The sequence below is a fragment of the Leopardus geoffroyi genome, chromosome A3 (genome assembly GCF_018350155.1).
Source record: "Leopardus geoffroyi isolate Oge1 chromosome A3, O.geoffroyi_Oge1_pat1.0, whole genome shotgun sequence".
NCBI classification, from domain to species: Eukaryota; Metazoa; Chordata; class Mammalia; order Carnivora; family Felidae; genus Leopardus; species Leopardus geoffroyi.
In genome coordinates, this window is record NC_059336.1 from 1,592,033 (window position 1) to 1,618,631 (window position 26,599).

Below are 26,599 nucleotides of genomic sequence, written 5' to 3' on the forward strand. Positions count from 1 at the left end.
TGATGTTCAACATCCGGGGAGTTTCAGGTGGACAACGTCTTCGTTTGATATTTGCACATATTGCGAAACGATGACCACGGTAAGCGTGCTTAGCGTCTTGTCGCTACACGATTACAGAATTACTTTTTCCTCACGGTGAGACCTGTTCAGATCTTTTAGCAAATTTCCAGTGTGCCATCCAGCACAGTGAACCGCACATCACAGCCCCACAGCTTTCTCGTTTTTACACCCGGAAGTTATACCTTTGGACGCCTTCACACCTTTCTCCCACCCCTGGCCCGGCAGCCGCCAACGTGTTCTCCGCATCTGTGAGCTTGGTTTTTTGTTTCTGTTCTAGATTCCAAGTATAAGTGAGATCACACGGTATTTTGGTTTTTTTACTTTCTTTGGTACTGTTTGAATCACTTCTTGAATTTATTATTTTCGTTCTGTCTTAGTTACAGCAAGGTGTACAGCATTGGGTCTCAACCAGGGGTGGTTTTGATTCACGGGAACGCGTCTAGGGCAGGCCGTCGTTGCGACTGCGCGGTGCCAGTGGCCCTTGGTTTTTCTTCAGGAGCCAAACGGAGGCCTCTGAGTTTTATCTTGTGAAAGGAGACGTGGCCGGCAGGGACGTGGCCTCGGTCGGGGCTCCTGCTCTTGGCTGTGTCCCCTCTCCTCCCGCGGGGTCTTTCCTTCCCACGTTTGGCCAGATTGGGCAACAGAAGGTGTTTTGGTTTTGCACGGTTTGTGTTTCCTTCTCAGGGGTCACAAGTTCCGTTTTTGTCTCCTCATCTGGCCCGGGGTCACCCTTCCATTTCTGACAAATATCAAACCATTATCTTCTACAAGCGACAAAAATTAAATAGTATTTACGACCTCTTCTCAGGCATAAGTTGAGACGTTTGGCTCACTTTTCTTCCTTCTCTCCAACCCACGGAGTTATTTATAAAGACTACAATGTTCTTGGGGCGCCTGGGTGGCGCAGTCGGTTGAGCGTCCAACTTCAGCCAGGTCACGATCTCGCGGTCTGTGGGTTCGAGCCCCGCGTCGGGCTCTGGGCTGATGGCTCAGAGCCTGGAGCCTGTTTCCGATTCTGTGTCTCCCTCTCTCTCTCTGCCCCTCCCCTGTTCATGCTCTGTCTCTCTCTGTCCCAAAAATAAATAAAAACGTTGAAAAAAAAAATTAAAAAAAAAAAAAAGACTACAATGTTCTCTATGATTTTGTTTGTACGTTTTCTCTGGTGGGGCGAATGCCTGCGGTTGACTTAGCTGTGTTAGCGACGACTAATTACCCGGACTACAGCCGTCCTGATCTCCTTGCTTGCAGTTTTCCAGAAACGTGGGCTTTGCCTTCTTGGGATTTTTGTCCTTTCGTCCTTGTATGAGCGCACGAGGCATAAGGAGAGTTCGCGGAGAGAAGAGGTTTTCCGGCGGGGAGGGCTGGGGTCTGCGAGGCGCCTGAGACTCCCCTCTCACCCCCCAGACTGTGACTGCAGCGCCGCCGGGACCCAGGGCAACGCCTGCCGGAAGGACCCGCGGGTGGGACGCTGCGTGTGCAAACCCGCCTTCCAGGGCGTCCACTGCGAGCTCTGTGCCCCGGGGTTCTACGGCCCGAGCTGCCAGCGTGAGTGTGGCCCCGTGTCTGTCCTCGTGCGGGCCCCCGGAGCCTGCACCCTCTCTGACTGAGTGTGGCCACCCCTCCCTGCAGCCTGCCAGTGTTCCAGCCCCGGAGTGGTGGATGGGGACTGCGACCCTGACTCAGGCCACTGCGTGTGCCGGGAGGGCTTCGAGGGGGCCGCGTGTGACCGCTGTGCCCCGGGATACTTCCACTTTCCTCTCTGCCAGCGTGAGCGAGGCCACCCCAGCGGGCACGGGGGTGTGTGGGGCCCAGGGTGTGGCCCGCCTGGCTCAGGGGGCCCCCATGTGCTCCTTCCCTCTACAGTGTGTGGCTGCAGCCCCGTGGGGACCCTGCCCGAGGGCTGTGATGAGGCCGGCCGCTGCCCGTGCCGGCCAGGGTTCGACGGCCCTCACTGTGACCGCTGCAGCCCGGGCCACCACGGCTACCCCGACTGCCACGGTGAGCAGAGGGGCGGGGCCCCGGGTGGAGCGGGAGGGCCACCCACAGGTGCCCCGGGCCTAACCCCGTGTCACCTGCAGCCTGCACCTGCGACCCCCGGGGTGCCCTGGACCAGCTCTGCGGGGCAGGGGGCGTGTGCCTCTGTCGCCCCGGCTACACGGGCGCTACCTGCCAGGAATGCAGCCCCGGCTTCCACGGCTTCCCCCACTGTGCCCGTGAGTGTCCTCGCGGGGGGAGGGTGGGCGGCCGCGTCCCTCCTGCCCGCCCACACCCTGCCTTTCTCACCCAGCCTGCCGCTGCTCCGCCGAGGGCTCCCTGCACGCGGCCTGTGACCCCCGCAGCGGGCAGTGCAGCTGCCGGCCCCACGTGACGGGGCTGCGATGTGACGCCTGCGTGCCCGGCGCCTACGACTTCCCCTCCTGTGAAGGTGAGGCCGGCGCGGGGTGCGTGGTCCGTGTAGTTGCCCCTTCGTTCCTGTGTGCCCACGCCCGTCCACGCGCCGTGTGTGCTCACGCGTGCGTTCGTGTGGCCGTTCACGCACTGTGGTCACGTGGGGGCCCGCGTGCCACGTCTGTGCGTCTGTGGGCCTCGTAAGTGTGCGCACACGTTTTCGCGGGATTGTTCTCGGAAGCGCGTGCTCCCTCGCCGTGATCACGTGCTCTGTGCGCCTACAGCGTGTGTTCACACGTTTGCATGTTCCCTGTGGCGGGGGAGGGCACGTGTCTTTGTAGCCGAGGGAACCAGAGCACAGAGGCACCCTGCACGTGTTTGCACGCCTGTTCATGTGAGTGGGAGGCACGTGTGCTGGCTCCCACGGAGCCGTGGGTCCTGGCCGGGCCCGGGGAAGCCCTCGGCCCTGAGTCAGTGACTGAGAAGTGACCAGAGCCCGTGTCTCCCCGCAGCCGGGTCCTGCCACCCTGCCGGCCTGGCCCCGGCCGATCACACCCGTCCTGAGGTGAGCCCAGGTCAGCCCTCAGTGGAGTTCAGCCTGTCACCTCCAGGGAGACCATCGCTTCCCCTGCTGCCCTGTCGCCTTGGCAACCTCAGGGCCCGTTTGTTCCCTTGGCTGGTCCTCGGTCTGCATCCCAGGGACATGCCCGAGATGGGGCAGGGTCGGGGCTCCAGGGCTAAGGGTTTCGGGTAGAAGGGCAGGGACCCGTTCCGACCCTCAGTCTCATCTTCTCCCAGGCACAGGCCCCTTGCACGTGCCGGGCTCATGTGGAGGGGCCGAGCTGCGATCGCTGTAAACCCGGGTTCTGGGGGCTGAGTCCCAGCAACCCCGAGGGCTGCACCCGTGAGTCTGGGGGTGGGTGGGTGTCGGAGTGCTGGGGAGGCTCTGGGGCACGGGAGCGGTGTAGGGAGGCGAGTGCTAGCCCCGCAGGGTCCAGGCCCGCTCTGCCTCTCCCCTAGGCTGCGGCTGTGATCCCCGGGGCACGCTGGGTGGAGTCGCCGAATGCCGGCCGGTGAGTCTGGGGGCCGAGGTGCCTGGGGGCTGTGGGGCAGGCGTGTCCCGACCCTCCCTGCTTGGTCTCACCTTTTCGCCCGGCCACAGGGCGACGGCCAGTGCTCCTGCAAGCCTCACGTGTGTGGCCAGGCCTGCTCAGCGTGCCGGGACGGCTTCTTCGGGCTGGACCGAGCTGACTACTTTGGCTGCCGCAGTGAGTGACTGCGTCCCGCGGGGAGGGCCTGGCTGTCGTGCGGGCACTCGTCGGGCAGCCTCCGAAAGCCTGGCCAGGCCTGTGCTGGGCACGGGGCTGCCCTCTCTCTCCTGTGCCCCTGGCAGACGTCACTGGTCGGCCCCAGGGTCTCATCACTGTCCGGAGCCCCAGGCGGCCCCTGCGGGTTGTGGGAGTGGGCTTTGTGGCCCCGTTGCTCTGCAGATGGGCCCGGGCCCGGTGTGGGAAAAGCGCCAAGGTCGGCTGGGGGTGGGCGGCACTGACCTGGCTCCCTCCCGTCGCAGGCTGCCGGTGTGACGTTGGCGGTGCGCTGGGACAGGGCTGCGAGCCGCGGACGGGCGCCTGCCGGTGCCGCCCCAACACCCAGGGCCTCACCTGTGCCGAGTGGGTGCCCCACCCGGGGGGCCGGAGGGCAGGGGGCCGGAGAGGCAGCTCGTCCGGTAGGGGCCCCGGGGGACTGCCCTTGACCGCCCCTGTCGTGGCCAGGCCGGCGCGGGACCACTACCTCCCTGACCTACACGACCTACGCCTGGAGCTGGAGGAGGCGGCCACGCCCGAGGGCCGCACCGCGCGCTTCGGCTTCAACCCCCTCGAGTTCGAGAGCTTCGGCTGGAGGGGCTACGCGCAAATGTCGCCCATCCAGGTGGGTGGGGAGCTGCCCGGCCCAGGTCTCAGCGTCGAGTCCCCACTGCGGCCGGCAGACGGGGCGGGCAGGGGACCAGGCTGGGAATGGCCAGGGAGGGGCGACCCCGATTCTCTGTGCCCTCGTTCCCCCCAGCCCAGGATCGTGGTGAGGCTGAACGTGACCTCCCCTGACCTCTTCCGGCTCGTCTTCCGGTTCGTCAACCGCGGGTCCAGCAGTGTGAGCGGGCGAGTCTCTGTGCAGGAGGAGGGCAAGTTTGCCACCTGCACGAACTGTGAGTGCCTGGGGGCCTCTCGCTGCCCGTCCCGCTGCCCACCCTGCCCCAGCCCCGCTGCTCGCCCCACCCCAGCCCTGCTGCCCACTCCGCTGCCCCCCCCCCGCCCCCCGCCCGCCCTAGCCCTGCCCAGCCCCGCCCCAGCTGCTCCTGCCCCACCCCCTACCCTCCCACTTCTGCTCCAGCCCCACTGGGGGCCCATGTGTGGGTGGGGGGCCGGTCTGTGCCCTGGGGGAGCTGCAGCCCGGGGTGGCCCGTGGGCTGAGACTAGGAGTCTCACAGTCCACGTCCCCAGGTACGGAGCAGAGCCAGCCTGTCACCTTCCCACCCAGCACGGAGCCTGCCTTTGTCACCGTGCCCCAGAGGGGCTTTGGGGAGCCCTTTGTGCTGAACCCCGGCGCCTGGGCCCTGCTCGTGGAGGCTGAGGGGGTGCTCCTGGTGAGGCGGGGGCTGAGCGGGGTGGATCAGGGCCCACGGACGGGGCCCTAGTACCTACCTCTCCCCCCGCCCGCCAGGACTATGTGGTCCTGCTACCCAGCACCTACTACGAGGCGGCCGTCCTGCAGCTGCGGGTGACCGAGGCCTGCACGTTCCGGCTTGCCGAGCAGCGCTCCAGGGAGAAGTGAGGGCCGGCCTGGTGGGGGTGGAGGCCTGACCCTCACTGTGCCCACCGCGTGTCCCTGCTGACGGCATTCTGTGTCCCCCGCCCTCCCCCCAACCCAGCTGCCTCCTCTACACGCACCTGCCCCTGGATGGCTTCCCCTCAGCTGCAGGAACCGAGGCCCTGTGTCGCCGTGACAACAGCTTGCCCTGGCCGTGCCCCACGGAGCAGCTCAGCCCTTCGCACCCGCCCCTGGCCGCCTGCCTGGGCAGTGACGTGCGTGTCCCTGGGACCCCACAGAGGGGCAGGCAGGGTCAAGATCTGGGGAAGGCGTGCCCTTGGCTGGAGGTTGGGGGAGGGAGGGCCCGTGCCACAGTGACGGCACACAGGTGCAGGCAAGGCCACAGGTTTGACGTCGGGAGTCAGAACAGCCTTGGAGCCTCATTTGTAAATGGGGTGTCGCTGACCCCCCCGCCCCTCCAGCTTATCGCAAGGAGGCAGAGAGTCATTTGTTCTCTCTGAAGACCCAGGCTGGGCCTCCGGGCAGCAAGCACTCAGCAGCACTGAGGCCAAGAGGCCTTGGGAAGGCAGGGGAGGCTTGGAGTGAGCAGAGGTTGGAGGCCAAGTGGCCGTGGGGGTGTCCTGGGAGGAGTGCCCCGGGCAAGGACAGCAGGTGCAGACTCAGACCTGGGGGCGGGGAGGCTGTGGGGGCAGGCGGTAAGGGCTGTGCCGTTCTGCCGGTGGGGCCTCTGATCACTCTGTCCCCCCCACTCCCAGGTGGACGTTCAGCTTCAAGTGGCTGTGCCACAGCCGGGCCGCTACGTCCTGGTGGTGGAGTATGCCAATGAGGACGCCCGCCAGGAGGTGGGCGTAGGCGTGCACGTCCCGCGGCGGGCCCCTCAGCAGGGGGCACTCACTTTGCACCCCTGCCTCTACAGGTCTGTGGGAGTGGGAGAGGATTCGGGTCTGGGGGGGGACGTGTGGGAGGGCTTGGGCCCCGGGGCTGCCCCACCCGCTGACCACCCCACCCCCGTCCCCAGCACCCTGTGCCGGGGCGCCGCCCTGGACACGCAGCACCACCTGGCCGTCTTCCACCTGGACACGGAGGCCAGCGTCCGGCTCACGGCCAAGCAGGCACGCTTCTTCCTGGTGAGGCCCTGACCCCTGACCTGCATGGGCCCCAGGGCCCCCCTGTGGCTTCAGGCCTTTCGGAAGATTTCAGACGGCATAGAAGTAGAAGAGTGTGGGGAGCCCAGGTGCCCAGCAGCCGCCCCACCGTTAGTGCGCGCGCACGGCTCGTGGGGAGGGGGTGCGCGGGGGATCGGAGAGGAGGAGAAAGTTACTCTGTTAACAAAAAACCGCCTCCTGGTATAATTTGCAAGAACATCGCGGTGTGAAGGGGTCTGTTCGGCGGGGTCGTTGGCTCCTGGTCGTCCTCCGTGCTCTGAGAACGAGGACGACCTTGCCGCGACACGGGCCCCTGCACCTGCCTGGGCACGAAGCATCACGCTGTGCTAACGTCGCGGACGCCCAGGAGCGAGCGGAGACGTGCCCTCGATAAAGCTCAGGGCGGGTGACGCTCGCTCTCACAAGACCAGTGTTACGTTTCCCGCCCTTTAAAAAATGGATCTTCTCCTGCACATGCTGTTGTAAAAGCGTCGCATGTCGGGAAAGACTCACAAAGGGAAAGGGAGCCCCGTGGCTGCCCGCCGCACCCCCTCCGCGCGCTTTCTGGGGCTGGTGTGTTTCACGCGTGTTGCTGAAGACACGGCCGCAGGGCTCCTGCCCGACCAGCTGACGTCAGGGCGCCTGCGTCTGTGCTCAGCCCTGTGGCGGGGACCCAGACCTGCCTCGCGTGCACAGCCCAGCGTGGCTCTCCCTCAACCCCCACACCCAGGCCGGGAAGCAGCACGCCCCCCTCCCGACGCCCTTCGGCCCCTGTGGCCACCCCCCGGCACTGACCGCGCCATCCCATCAGTGTGTTCTGGAGCTTTGTTACCAGAATCGCACAGGGCAGGTGTCCCCGCCTCCGCTGTGGGGTTTCCTGGGCAGCTTTGGTGTCTCGCGTTTGTTGTATTTGCCACACAAAATACTGTCGCTGGAGCTGAGGGGGAGGTCGCGGTCGAGGAGCCGCAGAGAGTGACAGGATGGATGGCGGAGGGGAGACAGGAGGGTGGCCCCGAGGAGAGCTGAGAAGGGCTCTGGTCTAGAAGCTGCAGTCGAGGGCCAGTGTTCGTGCAGCCAGAGGAACCAGGGACTAGGCGCGGAGAGCGGGACGCGGGCCCGACGTGGGGTATGGGAGGGTCCCACGCGCACGTCCACGCCTGGCCCTCTGTCCACAGCACAGCGTCACCCTGGTGCCCGCGGAGACATTCAGCTTAGAGTTCGTGGAGCCCCGGGTCCGCTGTGTCAGCAGCCACGGTGCCTTCGAGCCCAGCAGGTGGTGGGGCCGGGAGGGGCCGGGACCGCTGGCGGGGCACACCGGCCGGCCCGCAGGGACTCATTCCCGCGCCCCCTCCAGTGCCACCTGCCTGCCGTCGCGCTTCCCGAAGCCGCCCCAGCCCATCATCCTGCGGGACTGCCGCGTGCTGCCGCTGCCTCCCGGCCTCCCCCTGGCCCGCTCGCAGGACTTCACGCCCAGCGCGCTCCCGCCAGGGCCCCAGCCTCGGCCCTCCACTGCCGTGGACCCCGACGTGGAGCCCACCCTGCTGCGCCACCCCCAGGTGAGGGCCCAGGCCGGGAGGACTCCACCCTCCAGCCCAGCTCGCACTCCTACCCCCGCGCCCGCTCAGCGGAGCCTCTCCCTGCAGGGGACTGTGGTCTTCACCACCCACGTGCCTGCGCTGGGCCGCTACGCCTTCCTGCTGCATGGCTACCAGCCGGCGCACCCCACCTTCACCGTGGAGGTCCTCGTCAGCGGGGGCCGAGTCTGGCAGGGTGAGTGGCAGGGGCGGGCCATGGGGGCGGACCCCCGGACGAGGAGCCAGCCCGTCGGGGGTCTCTTCACACGGCCCCTCGTGTGGTCATCGCGAGGTGCGGACATCGCGAGAGGTGTCCGCTCTCAGAGGAAGGGCCCAGGGCCCAGGGCAGGCGGCAGCCCCAGCCTCCGGGCCCCCTTCCCGGATTCACTTGATTCCCTTCCAGAGTCGGGGCTCGCCCTGTCACATAGGCGGGTAATCCCGGGTTCGCCGTGGGACACGTGTCGACGGCACCTGTGTCCTCACACGTGTGTCTGCTTCGTTTTTGCTCGGCCGAGCTCGGGACCCGTGCCTAGCGGGCCTCTGTGTGTGGCCACACCCGATTCACGTAGCGCGAGCGGGCCCGGCCAGAGAGGCCTGACGCGCGGTCACATGTCTGCCTTGTGCATCGCAGATGCACGCCCCTTGGTGGGCAGGGCGCTGTCCCGTGGCCATCTCTTCCTCCCTGGTGGCTCCGGGAGCGACCCCGGAATGAGTCCACGGGGCCACGGCTGGTCTGTGGGGCGTGGAGGGTGTGCGCCGACCTGCCTTTTCATCCCCCTCCAGGCCACGCCAACGCCAGCTTCTGCCCACACGGCTACGGCTGCCGCACCCTGGTGGTGTGTGAGGGCCAGACTGTCCTGGATGTGACCGACAGCGAGCTCACCGTGACCGTGCGTGTGCCCGAGGGCCGGTGGCTCTGGCTGGTGAGTCCCGAGGACGCCATGTCTGCACGCAGATGTCTTGGGGCCTGACGTGGGGCTAGCGTTTCCGGGTATGGATGTCCTGAACGCGTCACACCATCGGTCACCTCAGACAGGGTGTGTCCATCTGCGTGGCCCAGCCCCACGCCAGGTGCCAGGGAGAGCGGGCTCCATGGACCTCCGGGCCAGGCTGTGAGGCTGGTGGAGGTGGGAGGGTATCTAAGAGCCAAGATGTTGCCTGCTATCCCCCTGGAGCCCTGCTGGTCAGGGTGGCCTTCTCGGAGGAGGAGGCCTAGAGGGATGGAGAGGGAGGGCAAAGGCATGTCTGGCAGACAAGGATGGGAGGGGGGTACCAGGAGGCTGGACGTTTCTTTATCGCTGAGCATCACAACCCCAAGCGTCCATTAGGCCCCAGAAGCCGACCTCCCTTCAGAGCAGCCCACTGGGCACCCAACACCTGCCAGCCTTGCTGGGGCCCGGGTTGGGTGTGGTGCGGCCACTACCGTCTTAGCTGCCTGGCTGGACCCTGGCCGGTCACAGAGACCCCCCCGCCCCCCTTCGTGATGTGCTGCTTCCGGCAGGCTCTGGTATACTTCCCCAACCTGGGTCCTCCCCTGGGCCCACGGGAAGGTGACCAGGCCTTGGTGCTCTAGGAGTATGTGCTGGTGGTCTCCGAGGAGGCCTACAGCTCCAGCTACCTCCGAGAGGAGCCCCTGGACAAATCCTACGACTTCATCAGCCAGTGTGCCAGCCAGGGATACCACATCAGGTGGGCTGGGCTGGGGCTGGGGCGGGGCTGGAGGCGGGGCGGTGGGTGGGGCTGGGGCGGGGCTCCGGATGGGGACTTGGCCTCACCACCTGATTCTCCCCCCAGCCCCAGCAGCTCGTCCCAGTTCTGTCGTGATGCAGCCTCCTCTCTCTCTCTCTTCTATAACAACGGGGCTCGGCCTTGTGGCTGCCATGAAATGGGAGCCACGGGCCCCACTTGTGAGCCCTTTGGGGGCCAGTGTCCCTGCCGTGCCCATGTCATCGGCCGTGACTGCTCCCGTTGTGCCACTGGCTACTGGGGCTTCCCCAGCTGCAGGCGTGAGTAATTCAGCCCCTGGGGGTGCCGGCGAAGGAGGGTCCTAATCCCAAGGAGGCTTCCCAGTGGAAGGAAGTGTGGGTACGGTGGCCAGGAGAAAGTTCTAGAGCTCTGCTGCCCCGTCTGTAGGACCTCAGGCAGCCCGTGGCTTGGCTGTCAGGCAGGATCCGGGGACCGGACAGCGATTCTGGGCAACTGACCGCACATCAGAGGAGCCGCCTGGGCCAGGCGGCCTGGAGCTTGGCGAAACCGGGTCGGGGTGGGGTGGGGTGGGGTGTCCTCGGGCCCGGACCCCCGGCCTCTGATGGGGCAGAGGGTTCACCACGCCCGTGCCCGTGCTCTGCAGCCTGTGACTGCCGAGGCCGCCTGTGTGATGAGCTCACCGGCCGCTGTGTCTGCCCGCCTCGCACCATCCCGCCCGACTGCATCGTCTGTCAGCCCCAGACCTTTGGCTGCCACCCCCTGGTTGGCTGTGAGGAGTGTAACTGCTCGGGGCCTGGTGTCCAGGAGCTCACGGATCCCACCTGTGACATGGACAGTGGCCAGTGCAAGTGAGCTGGGCAGTGGGGCTGTCACCATGGCCCGGGGTCGGTCCTGGGTCAGGGATGGCATTGCCACTGAGAGCACCTTCCCCCGGGTCTGGAGGGGGGGTTACACCTTGGGGATCCGCTGCCTTGGGGGCCACCTGTGGTCTCCGTAAGCGTGGAGGGGAGGCCCGGCCAGCGTCTGAACTTCCTCTGGCAGGTGCAGACCCAATGTGGCCGGGCGCCGCTGTGACACCTGTGCCCCTGGCTTCCACGGCTACCCCAGTTGTCGCCCCTGTGACTGCCATGAAGCGGGCTCCATGCCCGGCGTGTGCGACCCCCTCACGGGCCAGTGCTACTGTAAGGTGAGGGGCCGGGGAGGGGGGGGGGGGGCCTAGGTGGCCTCCACGGCCTGATGCCCCACCTCCTGTGTCGCCTCAGCCGCTGAAACTCCTCCTCTGGGGGCACTGGGGGCTTCCCGGCCGCTTCTGGGGACTCAGCCCGTCAGCGAGCGGGTGACAGCGAGCCAGGGTGGTCGAGCCCACAGTACGTGGCCGACCGACCTGCCCTGTCCACCCGCCCCCAGGAGAACGTGCAGGGCCTGAGGTGTGACCAGTGCCGCCTGGGGACCTTCTTCCTGGACGCTGCCAACCCAAAAGGCTGCACCCGCTGCTTCTGCTTCGGGGCCACCGAGCGCTGCGGGAGCTCGGCCCACACCCGCCGGGAGGTGTGCGGTCAGCAGGACCGGGACTGGGGCAGGGCCGCCTCCCAGAGGGGACACGTGACCCCCAACCGGCAGGCCCCGGGTGCGGGATGGGCCCCCTGGCACGTGAGGGTGCTCACCCCGCGCCCCTCCTGTGTGCCCACAGCTTGTGGACATGGAGGGCTGGACGCTGCTGAGCAGCGACCGGCAGGCGGTGCCCCACGAGCTGCGGGCGGCCTCGGAGCTGCTCTACGCCGACTTGCGGCTCGGGGCCGAGGCCTTCCCTGAGCTGTACTGGCAGGCCCCACCCTCCTACCTGGGGGACAAGGTGAGCGAGCGAGCGAGGCCGGCCCTGGGGACGGCACTGGGAGGGTGTCCAGGAACCCCCTGGAGGCTGGGGGAGGACAGCAGTAAGGAGCCCACGTCCAGGGCGGGATAGGGGCTCTGTGAGGGTGCCCGGGGCCCAGCCCAGCCCCGTGGCTGGCGACCCTGGGCCCGCGGTCAGGGTCTGGCCGGGTCACGTCTCTCTGCCCTGCCTCCAGGTGTCATCCTATGGCGGGACCCTCCGCTACGAACTTCACTCGGAGACCCAGCGGGGAGACGTGTTCATCCCCATGGAAAGCAGGCCGGACGTAGTGCTGCAGGTAGCCGGACGGGGCGGGTGTGGCTGCGCGGGCTGGCGGGCACCGCCGAGCGGGACGGCGGGCAGCCCGGCTGCCGGCCCTCATCTGCCCGCGCGCCTCCCCAGGGCAACCAGATGAGCATCATGTTCCTGGAGCCGGCGTACCCGGCGCCCGGCCACGTCCACCGTGGGCAGCTGCAGCTGGTGGAGGTGAGCAGAGCTGGTCCGGGCACCCGGGGCCGTCCTGGATCCTGGCACGGCCCAGGGGAGCCCAGGGGGCCTGAGGCTGCCGTGCCCGCTCTCCGGGACAGAAAACGGGGCCCGGGAGCGGGAGCTCGGCCCCTGCCCCGCACACATCGCCACCCGCTGCTCTGGCCGCCCGTGCCCGTGGCGCTCCCGGCCGCCTGCCGGCCCGCGGGGCCCTGACCCCCAATGGCCGAGCAGCTGCGGGGGCGCCCGGTGGCCCTGCGGGTCCAACTGCCTTTTGCCCCGGCCTCCCTGTGTCTACCTCGGGAGCAGCGGCTCTCTTCCCAGCTCGTGGCCCGTCTGGGTCTCTATCTGAGGTGTCTGCGGGTGAACGGAGATTCAGATATTTAACGGATTCAGAGTTCTTGATTTTTCACGCGTGGTTAGTGTTTTTGTGTCTCGTTCACGTGTCAGTCTCTGGGATCAGAAAGCGCTCACCTACGTTTTGTTCTAAAATTCAAAGCATCTCCTCCGTGTGTTCGAATCCTTACCACGTCTGGAGGCGGTGTCTGTGCTCCGTGGGAGGTGGGGGGCCGGGGGCCGGTCCCCCCACGGGTGGTTGGGCTGTTCTGGCCCCGAAGTCACCCGTCCGGCCCCGCTGAGCACCGTCACGGCCCACAGGGGAACTTTCGGCACACGGAGACCCACAGCGCCGTGTCCCGCGAGGAGCTCATGATGGTACTGGCGGGCCTGGAGGAGCTGCACATCCGCGCTCTCTTCTCCCAGACCTCCTCGGCCGTCTCCCTGCGCAGGGTGGCGCTGGAGGTGGCCGGCGAGGCGGGCGGGGGGCCTCCAGCCAGCAACGTGGAGTCGTGCATGTGCCCTGCCAACTACCTTGGGGATTCCTGCCAGGTGAGGCGGGGGCAGGCGGCCACGTTCCGGCTCCCCGTTCACCTCCCGCCCGCCGGCTGATCTGTCTGCCCCTCCCCTGTCACCCGTGTCCCTGCCTGGCCCTCCGTACACACGGCTGCGCCGTATCCCTTCACTGCCTGGTCCGCCTGCGTCCGCGGGTCCACCCCGGCGTCGCCGCGTCCCACGCCTGCCCGCCCTCCTCCCCTTCACGCATTCGTCCCCCTGCTTGTCCGAGGGGTTCGTCACTGAGCACCCGCCCGCTCAGAAGAGGCATCTGGAGGAGAGAGAGGCGGCCCAGCCCACGTTGGGGGGGCTGCTCACCGGAGTCAGGGCGTCCGTATGCCTTTGGGGATCTGACTTCATGTCTCCAGCCGGTCGGGGCCAGGATTCCTGAGGGCCTGAGAGCGTGGTCCCTCGTCTGCACTCTGGGGCTGGCTCTGCTTCCTTTCCTGAGCACTGTGCCTCTGCCCCCAGGAGTGTGCCCCCGGCTATTACCGGGACGTCAAAGGTCTCTTCTTGGGTCGCTGTGTCCCCTGTCAGTGCCACGGCCACTCAGACCGCTGCCTCCCCGGCTCGGGCGTCTGCGAGGTGAGTAGGGCCCAGCAGAGGCCGGGCAGCCCACCGAGACACAGACTCGGGGAGACCAGCGCCCTTGGATCAGCGGTTGTGGCCACACTGGGGTGCGGGTGGAGGGAGGTGTCCTGGGCGGGGCACCGGCTGGCCTTGGGCACAGAGTCCCTGGCACGGCTGGCGGGAGGGCTGGTCAGACCCTGCTGTGAGGAGCAGGGCCTGTGTCGTCAGCGCCCCCACCTGTGCCTTCCGCCCCAGGGCTGCCAGCACAACACCGAGGGCGACCGCTGCGAGCACTGCCAGGCTGGCTTTGTTCGCAGTGGGTCCGAGGACCCGACGGCCCCCTGTGTCAGCTGCCCCTGCCCCCTCGCCGTGCCTTCCAACAAGTAAGCTGGGCCAGCCGGTCCAGGGTCCCCCCAAAGGGCGGCTGGTGGCCACGCTCCCTTACAGCTCAGTGTGGAAGGTCACCATCCCCTACCCGGTTGGGTCAGCACTGCTCTCTGGAGGCCGGGACAGCTGAGGTGGGCTTTCCGGGTGGGGGCCCCTGGTGGGTGTACCGCTGTAACAAGACCATCTCCGTCTCCACAGCTTCGCGGTGGGCTGCGTCCTGCGAGGTGGCCGCACACAGTGTCTCTGCAAACCCGGCTATGCGGGCGCCTCCTGCGAGCGGTGAGCTAGCTGGGCGTGGGGACGGGGGCTGTGGGGGGCGCGCGCGTGAGTCGGCATGTGTATGGGTGGGCGTGCGTGCGGGTGGGCGGAGGGACACAGGCCGCTCACCTTGCCACCGTCCCCAGGTGCGCGCCGGGCTTCTTCGGGAACCCTATGGTGCTGGGCAGCTCATGCCAGCCGTGCGACTGCAGTGGCAACGGTGACCCCAACCTGCTCTTCAGCGACTGCGACCCCCTGACGGGCGCCTGCCGCGGCTGCCTGCGCCACACCGCCGGGCCCCGCTGCGAGAGCTGCGCCCCCGGCTTCTACGGCAACGCCCTGCTGCCCGGCAACTGCACCCGTAGGCGCGGGGGCCGCGGGGGAGGGCGGGGGGCGGCGAGCAGGCCGCCGCGGGGGCCGCCGTGGGATGGAGGGCGGGGGGACGGCCGGGCGGAGCGAGGGGCTCAGGTCCGAGTGCGGCGGCGAGGAGGAGCCCGGTGAGGGAGGGGGCTTCAGGGCTCTTGCCGCGGCACCCCTTCCGCAGGGTGTGACTGCTCCCCGTGCGGGACGGAGACCTGTGACCCCCACAGCGGGCACTGTGTGTGCAAGCCAGGCGTGACAGGCCCGCGCTGTGACCGCTGTCAGGTAGGGCTGCCCGGGGGGCGGGGCCTGCGGCTGGGGGGCGGGGCCTGCGGCTGGGGGCGGGGCCTTCCAGCCGGGGGTGCCCCGCCGTCAAGGTGGTCTGTGCCGCAGGAAGGACACTTCGGCTTCCAGAGCTGTGGGGGCTGCCGCCCGTGTGCCTGCGGACCAGCCGCGGAGGGCTCTGAGTGCCACCCCCAGAGTGGGCAGTGCCACTGCCGGCCAGGGGCGGGAGGGCCCCAGTGCCGTGAGTGCGCCCCGGGCCACTGGGGGCGCCCCGAGCAGGGCTGCAGGCGTGAGTACCGGGGAGCCTTGGGGTGGCCGCCCCTCCACCCCCGACCTTCTGCCAGCGCTCACCCCGCCCCTCTGTACCTAGGCTGCCGGTGTCAAGGGGGCCACTGTGACCTGCACACCGGCCGCTGCACGTGCCCCCCTGGGCTCAGCGGGGAGCGCTGTGACACCTGCAGTCACCAGCACCAGGTGCCGGTGCCCGACGGGCCTGGAGACCGCGGCGTCCACTGCGAAGGTGCGCCCCTGTGCTCTGGCCCTGGTCCGCCAGCCACGCCCGTCCCCGCATCCTCCCAGGTCTGCCTGTGGGCGTGTGGGTCCCAGCCCGTCGTGACCTGGCAGTCCCTATGCTAATTTCAACTTCCAGAGAAATGCTGTGACCCCAACTCTCTCTCAGTTTTCCAAGGGGTCCCTGAACTTCATGCTGACCCACTGCTTCCTTCTGATCCCCAAGTCCTGGACTCCCCAACCGGTCCTTAGCACCCCTGGACCCACCCTGACCTTCTACCCACTTCCTAGCACCTGCCCAGTTCCGTGCTGACGTTCTGAGTCCGTGCCGACCTCTCGGTTGATCCTGTGATTCCCATGCTCGCCTCTGACCCTTACTAACCACGTCACTTTTAGCGTAGCTCAACATTCCTGTGCCAGTTCTGTGATCCTTGGCTGACCCGTCCCCACCACACCATCCCCCCGATTCCTTCCCTGGCCCCACGCCAACCCCCGACCCCATACTGACTCCCCCTCCACCCCCCCTCCCCCCCCCCCCCCCGCCCGTGCTGCCTGCAGTGTGTGACCACTGTGTGGTGCTGCTCCTGGACGACCTAGAGCAGGCCGGCGCCCTCCTCCCTGCCATCCGGGAGCAGTTGCACGGAATCAGCACCAGCTCGGTGGCCTGGGCCCGGCTGCACAGGCTGAATGCCTCCATCACTGACCTGAAGGTACATGTCAGTCCGGCCCCCCAGCCTGTCCTCCCAGGGCGCAGGTTCTCACCTTCTCTCCTCCCCAGAGCCAGCTCCGGAGTCCGCCGGGCCCCCGCCATGAGACAGCACAGCAGCTGGAGGCCCTGGAACGACAGAGCTCAGGCCTCGGACGGGACACGCAGAGGCTGGACGGCCAGGCAGGACCCTGGGGAACGCCTGCGGGGAGGCCCCTCCCCCAACGCTCCCGGGGATGCTCCTCCCCTGGAACACCCCTTCCCACAGCGGCCTGGACCTCCAGAGGTCCTCTCCCAGGGCCCCCGACCGTCTGCTCTCACCCCTGACGCTCCGTGCCGTGTTCTGACGGGACGCTGTGTCCACAGGCCACAAGAGCCCTAGCCCGGGCTAGCCAGCTCCTGGACGGCACTGAGGCCTCGCTGGGCCGGGCGCAGACACTGCTGGCATCCATCAGGGCTGTGGACCGCATCCTGAGTGGTAGGGGTGAACCCAGCTGGGCAGGGGATGGCAGGCAAGCAGAATGGTGCTCAGGGTCCGAGCCGGAAGTGCTGCCTCCAGGGGGCTTGGTGTCGAAGAGCCCCGCAGGGTTGGCTGTGTCGACGGGGAGATGGTGCCATGCCTGAGTGGGCCGCAGGGGGCAGGAGGGGATGCAGGTGTGGCTGGAGAGGAACGGGCAGGCGGATGCTGTGGGGCATGCCCGCGCCCTCTCTGGGGATACCATGCCCCCTTCTGGCGGTGCCCCATTGCCTGGAAAAACTTACGAACAGATCAGTCACCACAAGAAGAGACTGGGGGGCGCAGGCCCGGCCCAGGGGTCAGGGAGGAGGGGAGATTTCAGCCCACTGCTGTCCTGGAGCAGGAGCTGGCCAGGCAAGGAAGCCGAGGGGACGGGCTGAGCAGATGGGCGGCAGGGTTTGGGGTGGGGGTGAGGAGGTCAGGCGGCCCAGCAGCCGAGCACAGCCGTGGCTTGGAGCCAGGGTCTTTCGACTCATCCAGGGCGTTTCTGGGTCACGTGCTGGTGCCCTGAGCGTGCTCAGGCGGGGTCTAGTGGGCAAAGGTCGGCCTGGGCCGCGGGCTGGCCTTGACAGACCCCACCCCTGCCCCTGTAGAGCTTGAGTCCCAGACAGGCCACCTGTTCCCGGCCAACGTCTCAGCCCCGTCGGGTGAGCTCGTGCGTCGGACGCTGGCCGAGGTGGAGCGACTGCTTGGGGAGATGCGGGCCCGAGACCTGGGCGCCCCAAGAGCAGCGGCTGAGGCTGAGCTGGACAAAGCCCGGAGACGTGAGTGGTGTGGGTCCCAGAGAAGGAGGGATGGGGAGGGACTGGTCCGGGAGCCCCAGGGGGTGATGGTCAGCCCAGAATGGTGAGATCGGCTTGAGATGGGGCATTGGGGACTGGGCGGGACCTGGGCCTCGGGAGTTCTGCCTGAACTCCCGTCCCTGTGTGGGGTCTTGGCCAGTGCTGGCCCGCGTACAGGAACAACTGACCAGCCGCTGGGAGGGGAACCAGGCACTGGCCGAGCGCACCCGAGACCAGCTGGCCCGGCACGAGGCCGGCCTCATGGACCTTCGAGGGGCCCTGAATCGGGCGGTGGGCACCACTCGGGAGGCGGAGGAACTCAACAGCCAAAATCAGGAGCGCCTGGAGGAGGTCCTGGTGAGGGGCCCTCCTCTCCTTCCCTCTCCCGCTCACCTTCCTGCCCTGCAAGCTCCTTGTTACGTTGTCCCATCTTTTTGTCCCTGTCACCCTCTTCTTCCCCGTGTCCACCAGCAACGGAAGCAGGAGCTGTCCAGGGACAATGCCACTCTGAGTGCCACCCTGCAGGCGGCCCGGAACATCCTGGCCCAGCTCTCGGAGCGCCTGCACGGCATGGACCAGGCCAGGGAGGTGAGTGCCGCTCCTGGGGGCACCCAGGCAGGTCCGGGTGGGGCTCTGCGTGTAGGACACGCCTCTGGGTTCCCACATCAGATGAGAGCGAGTAGGGGGTCGGCTTGAAGGTCCCAGTTAGCCCTCCCCACCCCCCAGGAGTACGAGCACCTGGCCGCAAACCTGGACGGGGCCCGGACCCCGCTGCTGGAGAAGATGCGGGCCTTCTCCCCGGCGAGCAGCAAGGTGGATCTGGTGGAGGCCGCCGAGGCACACGCGCGGCAGCTGGACCAGCTGGCCCTCAACCTGACCAGGTGCGAGGCCCGAGAAGCGCCTCGGGCACTCGCCGGGTCCTCTCTGGGACACGGCGAGTCTGGGAGGGCTCTTGGAGAGGCTGCTGCTTCCCACAAGGTCTGGGCAGAAGCCCTGACCCCTGGGCAGAAGCAACTGGCCATAAGCTACAAGGAGGGCACACCTGGCAGGGAGCAGGGAAGGGATGAAGGGTGGGGGGCTGGAGGAGGCGGGCGGGCTGGCCTGGCAGCTGTGATGGCAGGAGGGAGGGCCCGAGGATGTCTGGGTCCCCCGGCCGCACAGCCAGTGTCCCTCTCCCACCCCCCACAGCATCATCCAAGGAGTCAACCGGGACCGTTTCATCCAGCGGGCCATCGAGGCCGCTAACGCCTACGGCAGCATCCTCCAAGCCGTGCAGGCCGCGGAGGGCGCTGCTGGCCAGGCTCTGCAGGAGGCGAGCCGCACGTGGGCGGTGAGGCCCCGCCCCTCCCCACAGCCCCGCAGGAGCCCCTGCCCTCCCCCTGCCCCGGCTCCCGCCAGGCAGGTGTGACCCGGGTCCCGTCCCCGTGTCTGCAGACGGTGGTGCAGCGGGGCCTGGAGCCCCGAGCCCGGCAGCTGTTGGCCAACAGCAGCGCCCTGGTGGAGGCCGTCCTCCGGGAGGAGCAGAGGTTGGGCCGTGGTGAGTGCTGGGGGGAGGGGGCGGGGGGACGGGGGCGGCCCTTTGTGCCCGCTCACGTTTGGGGAGCCCGCTCACGTAGGTGACGGCGTGAGGGAGGGGGAGGGCTGCCTGTGGGGGAATCCTGGTCACCGTCCGCGTGCTGCCCTGGCAGCCATGCAGAGGGCCACCACTCCCCTGACCTTGTAACGGGCCCGGGAAGGGTCTTTGCTACTGTCCCGATTTGGGGGCCGTGTGCACACCAGCCTGTGGCATGAAAAAAGGTGGCAGGAACACTCCCTCTGCTGCCAGAACCTTGAGGTGTGGGCAGCCCACAGGCGGTGGCCCAGCTCTTCCGAGGTTCCGTTATCTTATGCACGAGATGGGGATAATTACGCCTGTGGAGGGACCGGGTGGCTGCCACGAGCCCATCACTCCAGCTCCTGCCCAAGCTGGGGGCCCTCGTGTCCAGAATTCCCCGTCTGTGTGCATGTCGGCCTGGGTCCATCCTTGCTGGTCGGGCCGGCAGAGAGGGCTGGGCCTGCATGCCAGGAGTGGGGGAGGAGGGGCTCCCGGGGCTGAGGCTGCCTTCCGCCACAGCGCGGGCTACCCTCCAGGGCACCGGGACCCCGCTCCGAGATGCCCAGGCCAAGAAGGAGCAGCTGGCAGCCCGAGTCCGGGAGGTACAGGCCATGTTGGCCATGGACACAGGTAGGTTGGTCTCCGTCTGGCCTCACCTTCCGCTTGTCCTGGGGTGAACAGACCCCTCCCCCACAGGGGCGTCGTGCTGGTCCGTGCTCCCCAGTGGGCTCTGACAGGGGACGTGTTTACACTTGGGTAGCCCCAGCCCTGGGACCCTGCCTCTGGGGCAGGGTGGCTGCATGGGGAGTGTGTAGTGGGGACATTTCACCCGCAGGGGTTTGGGGCATTGGGCAGGACCTGGCTCCCGGGAAGGATGTCCAAGGGAGGACAGGGGTGGTTGGAGGACATGAGGTGTAGGTGGGACCGAGGCGGCCGTTGTGGCCGGAGCCAAGGACGCAGGCAAGGCCTCTGGGCAAGGACCGGTGTGCCCCACCCAGGTCCAACCGTGTGGCTGCCCGCTCGAGGGTAGAACGTGCCAGCAAGCTTGCAAATGGGGGCCGTGGAGACTTGCGCAGGGCCCCGGGACAAAGGACGGTGGCCATGGGGAGGCAGGGCCCTGGGACGGAGGACGGTGGCCATGGGGAGTGGGTGTTAGGGTGACCGGGGTGTGGTCTGAGAAGCTGGCGTAAAAGGAACCATCTGGAAGAGGAGAGGACAGGACAGACAGCGGTGTTTCCAGTGCTTGTTCTCGTGAGCTCTGGGGGGAGCTGGCGGTCTCCCCGGATGGGAGGTGAAGCCAGGGTGGTCCTTGCCTGCGTCGCTCTGAACGTACCTGTCCGCCGCCCACCACAGACGAGACGAGCAGGAAGATCGCTCATGCCAAAGCTGTGGCCGCTGGAGCCCAGGACACGGCCGCCCGTGTGCAGTCCCGGATTCGGAACATGCAGCAGAACTTGGAGCGGTGGCAGGGCCAGTACGGGGGCCTGCGGAGCCAGGACCTGGGCCAGGTGGTGCTGGACGCGGGCCGCTCAGGTGGGCGCCTGGGGTGTGGTGCCCCCGACGGGGGTGGCCCGGGAGCCTGTGAGACGGGGCCATCAGGGTCACCCCCTCTGCTCCCCGCAGTGTCCACCCTGGAGAAGACGCTGCCACGGCTGCTGGCCAAGCTGAGCCTCCTGGAAAACCGCGGGGCGCACAACGCCAGCCTGGCCTTGTCCACCAACATCGGCCGCGTGCGGGAGCTCATTGCCCAAGCCCGGGGGGCTGCCAGCAAGGTGGGCACGAGTGCCGGGGGAGAGCGGGCGTCCGGGGGGTGAGACGGTGGACGCTGATGAGCCACGTACCCCCCGTGTAGGTCAAGGTGCCCATGAAGTTCAATGGGCGCTCGGGGGTGCAGCTGCGTGCCCCTCGGGACCTCTCCGACCTCGCCGCCTACACCGCTCTCAAGTTCTACCTCCAGAGTCCAAAGCTGGCGTCTGGCCAGGTCACCGGGGACCGCTTCGTGCTGTACATGGGCAGCCGCCAGGTACTGGGTGGGCACAGCGGGCAAGGCGGTCTGGGCGGAGCCAGGCACCGGGTTGGCGGGGGGGGGGGGGGGGGAAGTGTTGCTGTGCTGGGACCCCCTACTGCTGAGTCTCCCGCCGCCTCCGCAGGCTGTTGGCGACTACATGGGCGTGGCTCTGCGCGACCAGAAGGTGCACTGGGTGTACCGCCTGGGGGAGGCGGGCCCCGCCACCCTGAGCGTGGACGAGGACATAGGGGAGCAGTTCGCCGCAGTCAGCATCGACAGGTGGGTGGCCGGGCCCCCCGTGCTTCCCCTGCCACCTGGGGGGGTCCACTCTTCACCACCCCCTCTGCCCTCAGGACCCTCCAGTTCGGCCACATGTCCATCACGGTGGAGAAGCAGACGGTCCATGAGACCAAGGCCGACACGGTGGCCCCTGGGGCCCAGGGGCTGCTCAGCCTGCATCCTGACAACTTCGTCTTCTACGTGGGGGGCTACCCCAGCGACTTCACGGTGAGCCTGGGCCCGCACTCCGTCCCGCCAGACCCTGCTCCGTGTGTGGCTGCGGTCCCGCGTGCTGCACCGTGGGCACCCCAACTGGGGTCTGCCCTGGGCGAGGGGCGCCCTGACTTGTGCCCTGTGCCCACAGCCCCCGGAGCCCCTCCGCTTTCCCGGCTACCTTGGCTGCATCGAGATGGACACGCTCAACGAGGAGGTTTTCAGCCTCTATAACTTCGAGGAGACCTTCCAGCTGGACACGGCCGTGGACAAGCCTTGTGCCCGGTACGTGCAGCCGGGGCCTGGTCCTCACCGGCGCTCGGCCCGCTCTTGGCTGACCCTGTGACCTCTGACCTGTAGCTCCAAGGCGACCGGGGACCCGTGGCTCACTGACGGCTCCTACCTGGACGGCTCAGGCTTCGCTCGCATCAGCGTGGGCAGTCAGATAGGCCACACGAAGCGTTTCGAGCAGGAGCTCCGGCTTGTGTCCTCCAACGGGATCGTCTTTTTCCTGCAGCACCAGGCACGTCGCGGCCCGGCCCCAGCGTGCCCCCTCCCCCCACCACCCTGTACCGACCTTGCGCCCCCTCTCCAGCCTCCCCCCGGTACCAGCCCTGCTCCCCGCTCCCTAGTGCCCCCCTGTGTACCGACCCTGCTCTGCTTTCCCTAGCCCCCCCATACCAACCCTGCTCCCCTCTCCCCAGCCCCGCCCCATACCAACCTTTCTCCCCACTCCCTAGCCCCCCACCATACCGACCCTGCTCCCCCCCAGTGCCCGCCCCGTACCGACCCCGCTCCCCCTCAGCGCCCCCCACCCCGTACCGACCCTGCTCCCCGCCCCCTAGCACTCCCACCCCCCACCCCATACTGACCCTGCCCCCCCTCCCCAGCCCCGCCCACTTCCTCAACCCTATACGGACTCTGCCCGCCCTCCCCCCCCCCCCCCATACTGACCCCGCTCCTCCTCCCCGGCACCCCCAGCCCATACGGACCCTGCCCCCACCACCCCGTACCGACCCTGCCCGTCCCCCCCCCCACCCCCCAGGACCAGTTCCTGTGCCTGGCAGTGCGGAAGGGCAACCTCACCCTCCTCTATGACTTTGGCACCGGCCTGCAGGAGGCACAACCACCCCACAACCTGGCGCACAAGCTGCAGGCCCTGACCTCCGCCAGCAAGGCGGTGAGGCGGGGGGAGGGCCGGCGGGGCCCCGGGGTCGCCCTCGGCGGTGAGGCGGGGGGAGGGCCGGCGGGGCCCGGGGGGTCGCCCTGAAGCCCCCGCACGCGGGCGCCTCGCAGATCCAGGTGTTCCTGCTGGCGGAAAACCGTAAGCGCGTGCTGGTGCGCGTGGAGAGGAGCTCCGTGTTCAGCGTGGACCGGGACAACACGCTGGAGCAGGCGGACGCCTACTACCTGGGGGGCGTGCCGCCTGACCAGCTGCCCCCCAGGTGAGCCCGCGGTGCCGGGGCGGGCGGGGCCTCCGGCCGGGCGGTGGCCCTGACACCCCTCCCCCGCAGCCTGCGGCAGCTCTTCCCCTCCGGAGGCTCCGTCCGCGGCTGCATCAAGGGCATCAAGGCTCTGGGCAAGTACGTGGACCTCAAGAGGCTGAACACGACCGGCGTGAGCGCGGGCTGCACCGCCGACCTGCTGGTGAGCCCGCCCCCGCCCTGGCCGGCGGCACCCTCTCCGGGCCCGTGTCCGGGGCCCTCGGCGTCACCGTCCTCCTCCCATAGATGCAACGGGCCGTGACTTTCCACGGCGACGGCTTCCTGTCCCTGGAGCTCCCTCACGTCGCTCCCCTCACGGGCCACGTCTACTCGGGATTCGGCTTCCGCAGCACGCGGGACAGCGGTCTGCTCTATCACCGAGGATCCGAGGTGCGTCAGCCCCCGCTCCCGGCAGCGGCCGCATGGGGCTCGGGCGGCTGGAGGGCAGGAGGCGTGCCCCGGCCTGGTCCAGTGACCTGGCCGCTATCCCCAGGATGAGCTATGCCAGGTGTCCCTGAAGCAGGGCCGCGTGACGCTCCGGCTGTTGAGGACGGAGGTGAAAACTCGCGATGGCTTTGCTGACGGTGCCCCCCATTATGTCGCCTTCTACAGCAATGACACAGGGTGAGCCCAGCCCGCGGGGCCTCTGGCTGCGGTGTTCGGGGACGGGGTGGTGGCAGGGCCACCGGCAGGGCAGGGTGGGGGAAACGCTGCTGTCCCCTGCAGGGTCTGGCTCTATGTGGATGACCAACTTCAGCAGATGAAGCCCCACCAGGGCCCGTCCCCCGGGCCCCAGTCCCAGCCTCCTCAAGCCGCTGAGCTGTCCTTGGGAGGCAGGCCGGAGCCTGGCGACTTCTTCAGTGGCTGCATCAGCAATGTCTTCGTGCTGCGGTGAGCCTCTGGCGGGGCTGTGGGGGCTGCCACCCATCCCCCCATCCCCCTGCCCCCCCCCCCCGACGCTGACCACACTGCCCCCCTCAGGCTCCTGGGGCCGCAGCGTGTGTTCGACCTGCAGCAGTACTCCAAAAGCGTCAACGTGACCGCAGACTGCACTCCTGTGCCACGTGCCCAGACCCTTGGGCGGGCACCTCAAGGACTGCGGGCTGCGGCGCTGCGGAAGGTAGGGCGTGGGGAGGGCAGCGTGAGCGAGGCAGAGCTGGGGACTGTGGGAAGGCGGCCCCCACGCATTCCTGCATCCCATCTGACCACCCCGCCACCCCCCCCCCCCCAGGCTTCCCGACGCAGCCGCCAGCCCCCCCGGGACCCTGCCTGCACACCACCCCGGCCCCTCAGGAGCCCCCGAGATGCCTACCAGTTTGGGGGGCCCTTGCCCAGTCACCTAGAGTTTGCCCACGTCCCGGCCCCCCCGGGGGACTGGTAAGTCTGGGCCAGGTGGGGTGGGTGTGGGGGGGCCGCCCAGGCTGATGGCGCCGCTTGGCTTCCAGGTCCCAGGTCTCGATGCTGGTCCGCCCTCGCACCCCCCGAGGACTCCTGCTCCTCGCCGCCCCTCTCACGGCCAGCGGCCCCTCCCTGCTTCTCCTCCTGAGCCACGGACGCTTTGTCGCTCAGACAGAAGGTCCCGGGCCCCGGCTCCGTGTCCAGAGCCGCCGGCGTTCACGGGCTGGCCGGTGGCACATGGTGAGGCCCTGAGGACAGGGGACACGGGCGGGGCCCTGGGAGCTCCCACTCTGACACGCTCCCTCCCGCCCCCAGGTGTCTGTGCGGTGGGAAAAGACTCGGATCCAGCTGGTGATAGACGGGGTCCGGGCCCAGGACCGGGAGGAGCCTGGCCAGCAGCGCCGGGAGCCGGGGAGCCCCCGGCCCCGAACTCTCTTCGTGGGGGGCCTTCCTGCCAGCGGCTTCAGCCCTAGGCCCTCCGTGAGAAGCACCTCAGTGCCCCCCCCACACCCCCGAGAACCACCTTGCTCCCCACCCCACCCCCCAGCTGAACTCCCCTCCCGGGGCTCCGGGGCCCTCCCCACACCAGCCCGTCTGTGCCCCACAGGTGGCCGTCAGCGGCTTCAGCGGCTGTGTGAGGAGACTGAGGCTGGATGGGCGGCCTCTGGGGCCCCCCACGCGGGTGGTGGGGGTCACGCCATGCTTCTCCGGCCCCCTGGAGAAGGGCCTATTCTTCGCAGAGAGCGGGGGAGTCGTCACCGCAGGTTTGTAGGGCATCGGTACGCCCCCAGCCCTCTGGGGAGGGAGTGGGGCTCTGGGGCGGGGGGGAGGCCGGGCAGCCCTGCCCCCCTCCCTCACAGTGCCTCCCCACAGACACCCTGGGGGTCACCCTTCTTGACGTGAGCCTGGCGCTGGAGGTACGGCCCCGGACAGCTTACGGCCTCGTCTTCCACCTGGGCCGGGACCGGGCGCCCCCCTACCTGCAGCTGCAGCTGCGAGAGAAGAAGGTAGGTCGGGCGGGGGGCGGGGGGCGGGGGGTGGGGGGGGTGGCGCTGCTCCCCCACCGCAGTGTGGACCTGGGTCAGCGACGCTCTCCCGACTCACCCGCCCCGCCCCAGGTCCTGCTGCGGGCGGACGACGGTGGTGGGGAGTTCTCCACGTGGGTGACGTGCCCTGCAGCCCTGTGTGACGGGCAGTGGCACCGACTGGCAGGTGAGCCGGGCCCCCCTCCCACGGCCGAGCTCCCGCCCCGCGCCTTTGTGCTTGGGGGAGCGCCCAGGAGGGGCAGCCGCGGACCGCGCAGTGGGACCCCCTGGGCCAGCAGCCCGGGCCCCTCCCAGCCCAGTTACAAGGACCCTGTGCCCGCAGTGACCAAAGGTGGGAATACCCTCCAGCTGACGGTGGACACACAGACCAACGGCACCCGAGGCCCCACGGAGGCAGTGGCCTCAGGGGACGCCCTGGCCCCTCTGCACCTTGGGGGCCTGCCCGGTGAGTGTGGCCTCTGCCTGGGGGTGGGAGCGGCCCCTGAAGGACCAGGTGCTGGGATTCCCCCCGCTTCCACCCCACCTTCTGGGATGGGGCAGCCGGGGAGACAGGTTTCGGGGGAGGGGGCGCTGCTGGTGGCACATTGGCCTCTGTTCCAACCTGCCCATCTTCCTTTGTGCCCCCAGGGCCCACGAACACACAGGCTGGGCCTCTGGCCTACCATGGCTGCATGAGGAACCTGGTGGTGAACAGGTCCCCCGTCACCTGGCCTCGCTCTGTGGGTGTTCAGGGGGCAGTGGGGGCCAGCGGCTGCCCCGCCACCTAGCGCGGCTGCCCCTCCAGTGGCCGTGCAGGACAGTCTTCAGGGGCCCCGGGCCTGGAGTCCACGGGAGGGCAGCCCCAGGCAGGCGGGCTCCCACCTTGGAGCCCGCAGGCCCTGCCCTCTGCTGTTTCAAAGTCTGTCTGGATTTTAGGTTCTAGGGGCGATGAATCTTCTTCCTGGAAATGGCTTTAAGTTATATCTCTTTAGACAAAAGGATAAAATTCTGTAAACTGGGGTTTTTAATACGTTTTATCTTTCAGTTTCGTTGAGATTTTCCTCCACCAATTTTTAGTAACGTGAGAAATCTGCCCTGCTTCTGAAATTAAAAAGTTACTACTTCTGTTTAACGGAGCGTTGACTTTAATTGTGAAAGGAGAAAAGCAGTCAGAGGCGATCTAGCCTCCGGACGTGCTCATGGGGGCAGCGCCGGCCCGGGGGCTCCCCTCGCCTGGAGTGGCTGTCCCCCCACCCCCGAGTCAGAACTGCCAGGG

General features: G+C 68.1%; 1 protein-coding gene and 1 long non-coding RNA gene across 3 annotated transcripts in view; one reads left to right on the top strand and one right to left on the bottom strand.

Moving 5' to 3' along the window:
* Positions 1–26,455, top strand: part of LAMA5 (laminin subunit alpha 5) — a 50,972-nt gene extending 24,517 nt beyond the window's left edge. For both annotated transcript variants that reach the window (XM_045444027.1, XM_045444028.1), the window contains exons 12-80: positions 1,465–1,605; positions 1,690–1,827; positions 1,924–2,058; positions 2,139–2,273; positions 2,348–2,485; positions 2,961–3,013; positions 3,247–3,352; positions 3,469–3,521; positions 3,611–3,716; positions 4,019–4,118; positions 4,221–4,377; positions 4,513–4,651; positions 4,947–5,089; positions 5,167–5,273; positions 5,375–5,528; positions 6,030–6,190; positions 6,293–6,401; positions 7,595–7,692; positions 7,774–7,975; positions 8,063–8,189; positions 8,777–8,916; positions 9,567–9,682; positions 9,788–9,999; positions 10,344–10,548; positions 10,742–10,886; positions 11,108–11,248; positions 11,391–11,552; positions 11,767–11,868; positions 11,973–12,056; positions 12,714–12,944; positions 13,419–13,532; positions 13,773–13,900; positions 14,103–14,183; positions 14,309–14,523; positions 14,707–14,807; positions 14,916–15,096; positions 15,178–15,327; positions 15,876–16,027; positions 16,096–16,206; positions 16,390–16,501; positions 17,134–17,304; positions 17,483–17,679; positions 17,794–17,910; positions 18,049–18,203; positions 18,511–18,652; positions 18,757–18,859; positions 19,436–19,546; positions 20,270–20,449; positions 20,540–20,688; positions 20,769–20,939; positions 21,067–21,203; positions 21,278–21,431; positions 21,568–21,701; positions 21,777–21,939; positions 22,462–22,596; positions 22,713–22,861; positions 22,931–23,063; positions 23,147–23,290; positions 23,394–23,524; positions 23,627–23,791; positions 23,882–24,020; positions 24,132–24,277; positions 24,346–24,538; positions 24,614–24,778; positions 24,906–25,062; positions 25,172–25,305; positions 25,417–25,510; positions 25,667–25,789; positions 25,972–26,455. In XM_045444027.1, the coding sequence (XP_045299983.1) occupies positions 1,465–1,605; positions 1,690–1,827; positions 1,924–2,058; positions 2,139–2,273; positions 2,348–2,485; positions 2,961–3,013; positions 3,247–3,352; positions 3,469–3,521; positions 3,611–3,716; positions 4,019–4,118; positions 4,221–4,377; positions 4,513–4,651; positions 4,947–5,089; positions 5,167–5,273; positions 5,375–5,528; positions 6,030–6,190; positions 6,293–6,401; positions 7,595–7,692; positions 7,774–7,975; positions 8,063–8,189; positions 8,777–8,916; positions 9,567–9,682; positions 9,788–9,999; positions 10,344–10,548; positions 10,742–10,886; positions 11,108–11,248; positions 11,391–11,552; positions 11,767–11,868; positions 11,973–12,056; positions 12,714–12,944; positions 13,419–13,532; positions 13,773–13,900; positions 14,103–14,183; positions 14,309–14,523; positions 14,707–14,807; positions 14,916–15,096; positions 15,178–15,327; positions 15,876–16,027; positions 16,096–16,206; positions 16,390–16,501; positions 17,134–17,304; positions 17,483–17,679; positions 17,794–17,910; positions 18,049–18,203; positions 18,511–18,652; positions 18,757–18,859; positions 19,436–19,546; positions 20,270–20,449; positions 20,540–20,688; positions 20,769–20,939; positions 21,067–21,203; positions 21,278–21,431; positions 21,568–21,701; positions 21,777–21,939; positions 22,462–22,596; positions 22,713–22,861; positions 22,931–23,063; positions 23,147–23,290; positions 23,394–23,524; positions 23,627–23,791; positions 23,882–24,020; positions 24,132–24,277; positions 24,346–24,538; positions 24,614–24,778; positions 24,906–25,062; positions 25,172–25,305; positions 25,417–25,510; positions 25,667–25,789; positions 25,972–26,111 (9,617 nt within the window). In that variant the 3' untranslated portion in view covers positions 26,112–26,455. The remainder of the gene's footprint in view (positions 1–1,464; positions 1,606–1,689; positions 1,828–1,923; positions 2,059–2,138; positions 2,274–2,347; positions 2,486–2,960; positions 3,014–3,246; positions 3,353–3,468; positions 3,522–3,610; positions 3,717–4,018; positions 4,119–4,220; positions 4,378–4,512; positions 4,652–4,946; positions 5,090–5,166; positions 5,274–5,374; positions 5,529–6,029; positions 6,191–6,292; positions 6,402–7,594; positions 7,693–7,773; positions 7,976–8,062; positions 8,190–8,776; positions 8,917–9,566; positions 9,683–9,787; positions 10,000–10,343; positions 10,549–10,741; positions 10,887–11,107; positions 11,249–11,390; positions 11,553–11,766; positions 11,869–11,972; positions 12,057–12,713; positions 12,945–13,418; positions 13,533–13,772; positions 13,901–14,102; positions 14,184–14,308; positions 14,524–14,706; positions 14,808–14,915; positions 15,097–15,177; positions 15,328–15,875; positions 16,028–16,095; positions 16,207–16,389; positions 16,502–17,133; positions 17,305–17,482; positions 17,680–17,793; positions 17,911–18,048; positions 18,204–18,510; positions 18,653–18,756; positions 18,860–19,435; positions 19,547–20,269; positions 20,450–20,539; positions 20,689–20,768; positions 20,940–21,066; positions 21,204–21,277; positions 21,432–21,567; positions 21,702–21,776; positions 21,940–22,461; positions 22,597–22,712; positions 22,862–22,930; positions 23,064–23,146; positions 23,291–23,393; positions 23,525–23,626; positions 23,792–23,881; positions 24,021–24,131; positions 24,278–24,345; positions 24,539–24,613; positions 24,779–24,905; positions 25,063–25,171; positions 25,306–25,416; positions 25,511–25,666; positions 25,790–25,971) is intronic.
* Positions 3,036–26,066, bottom strand: LOC123579913. The gene is made up of 3 exons (XR_006703005.1): positions 25,946–26,066; positions 16,332–16,339; positions 3,036–3,046 (listed from the first exon to the last, which is right to left on the bottom strand). It is a non-coding gene; the product is annotated as an uncharacterized LOC123579913 (long non-coding RNA).
* Positions 26,456–26,599: the final 144 nt, after the last annotated feature.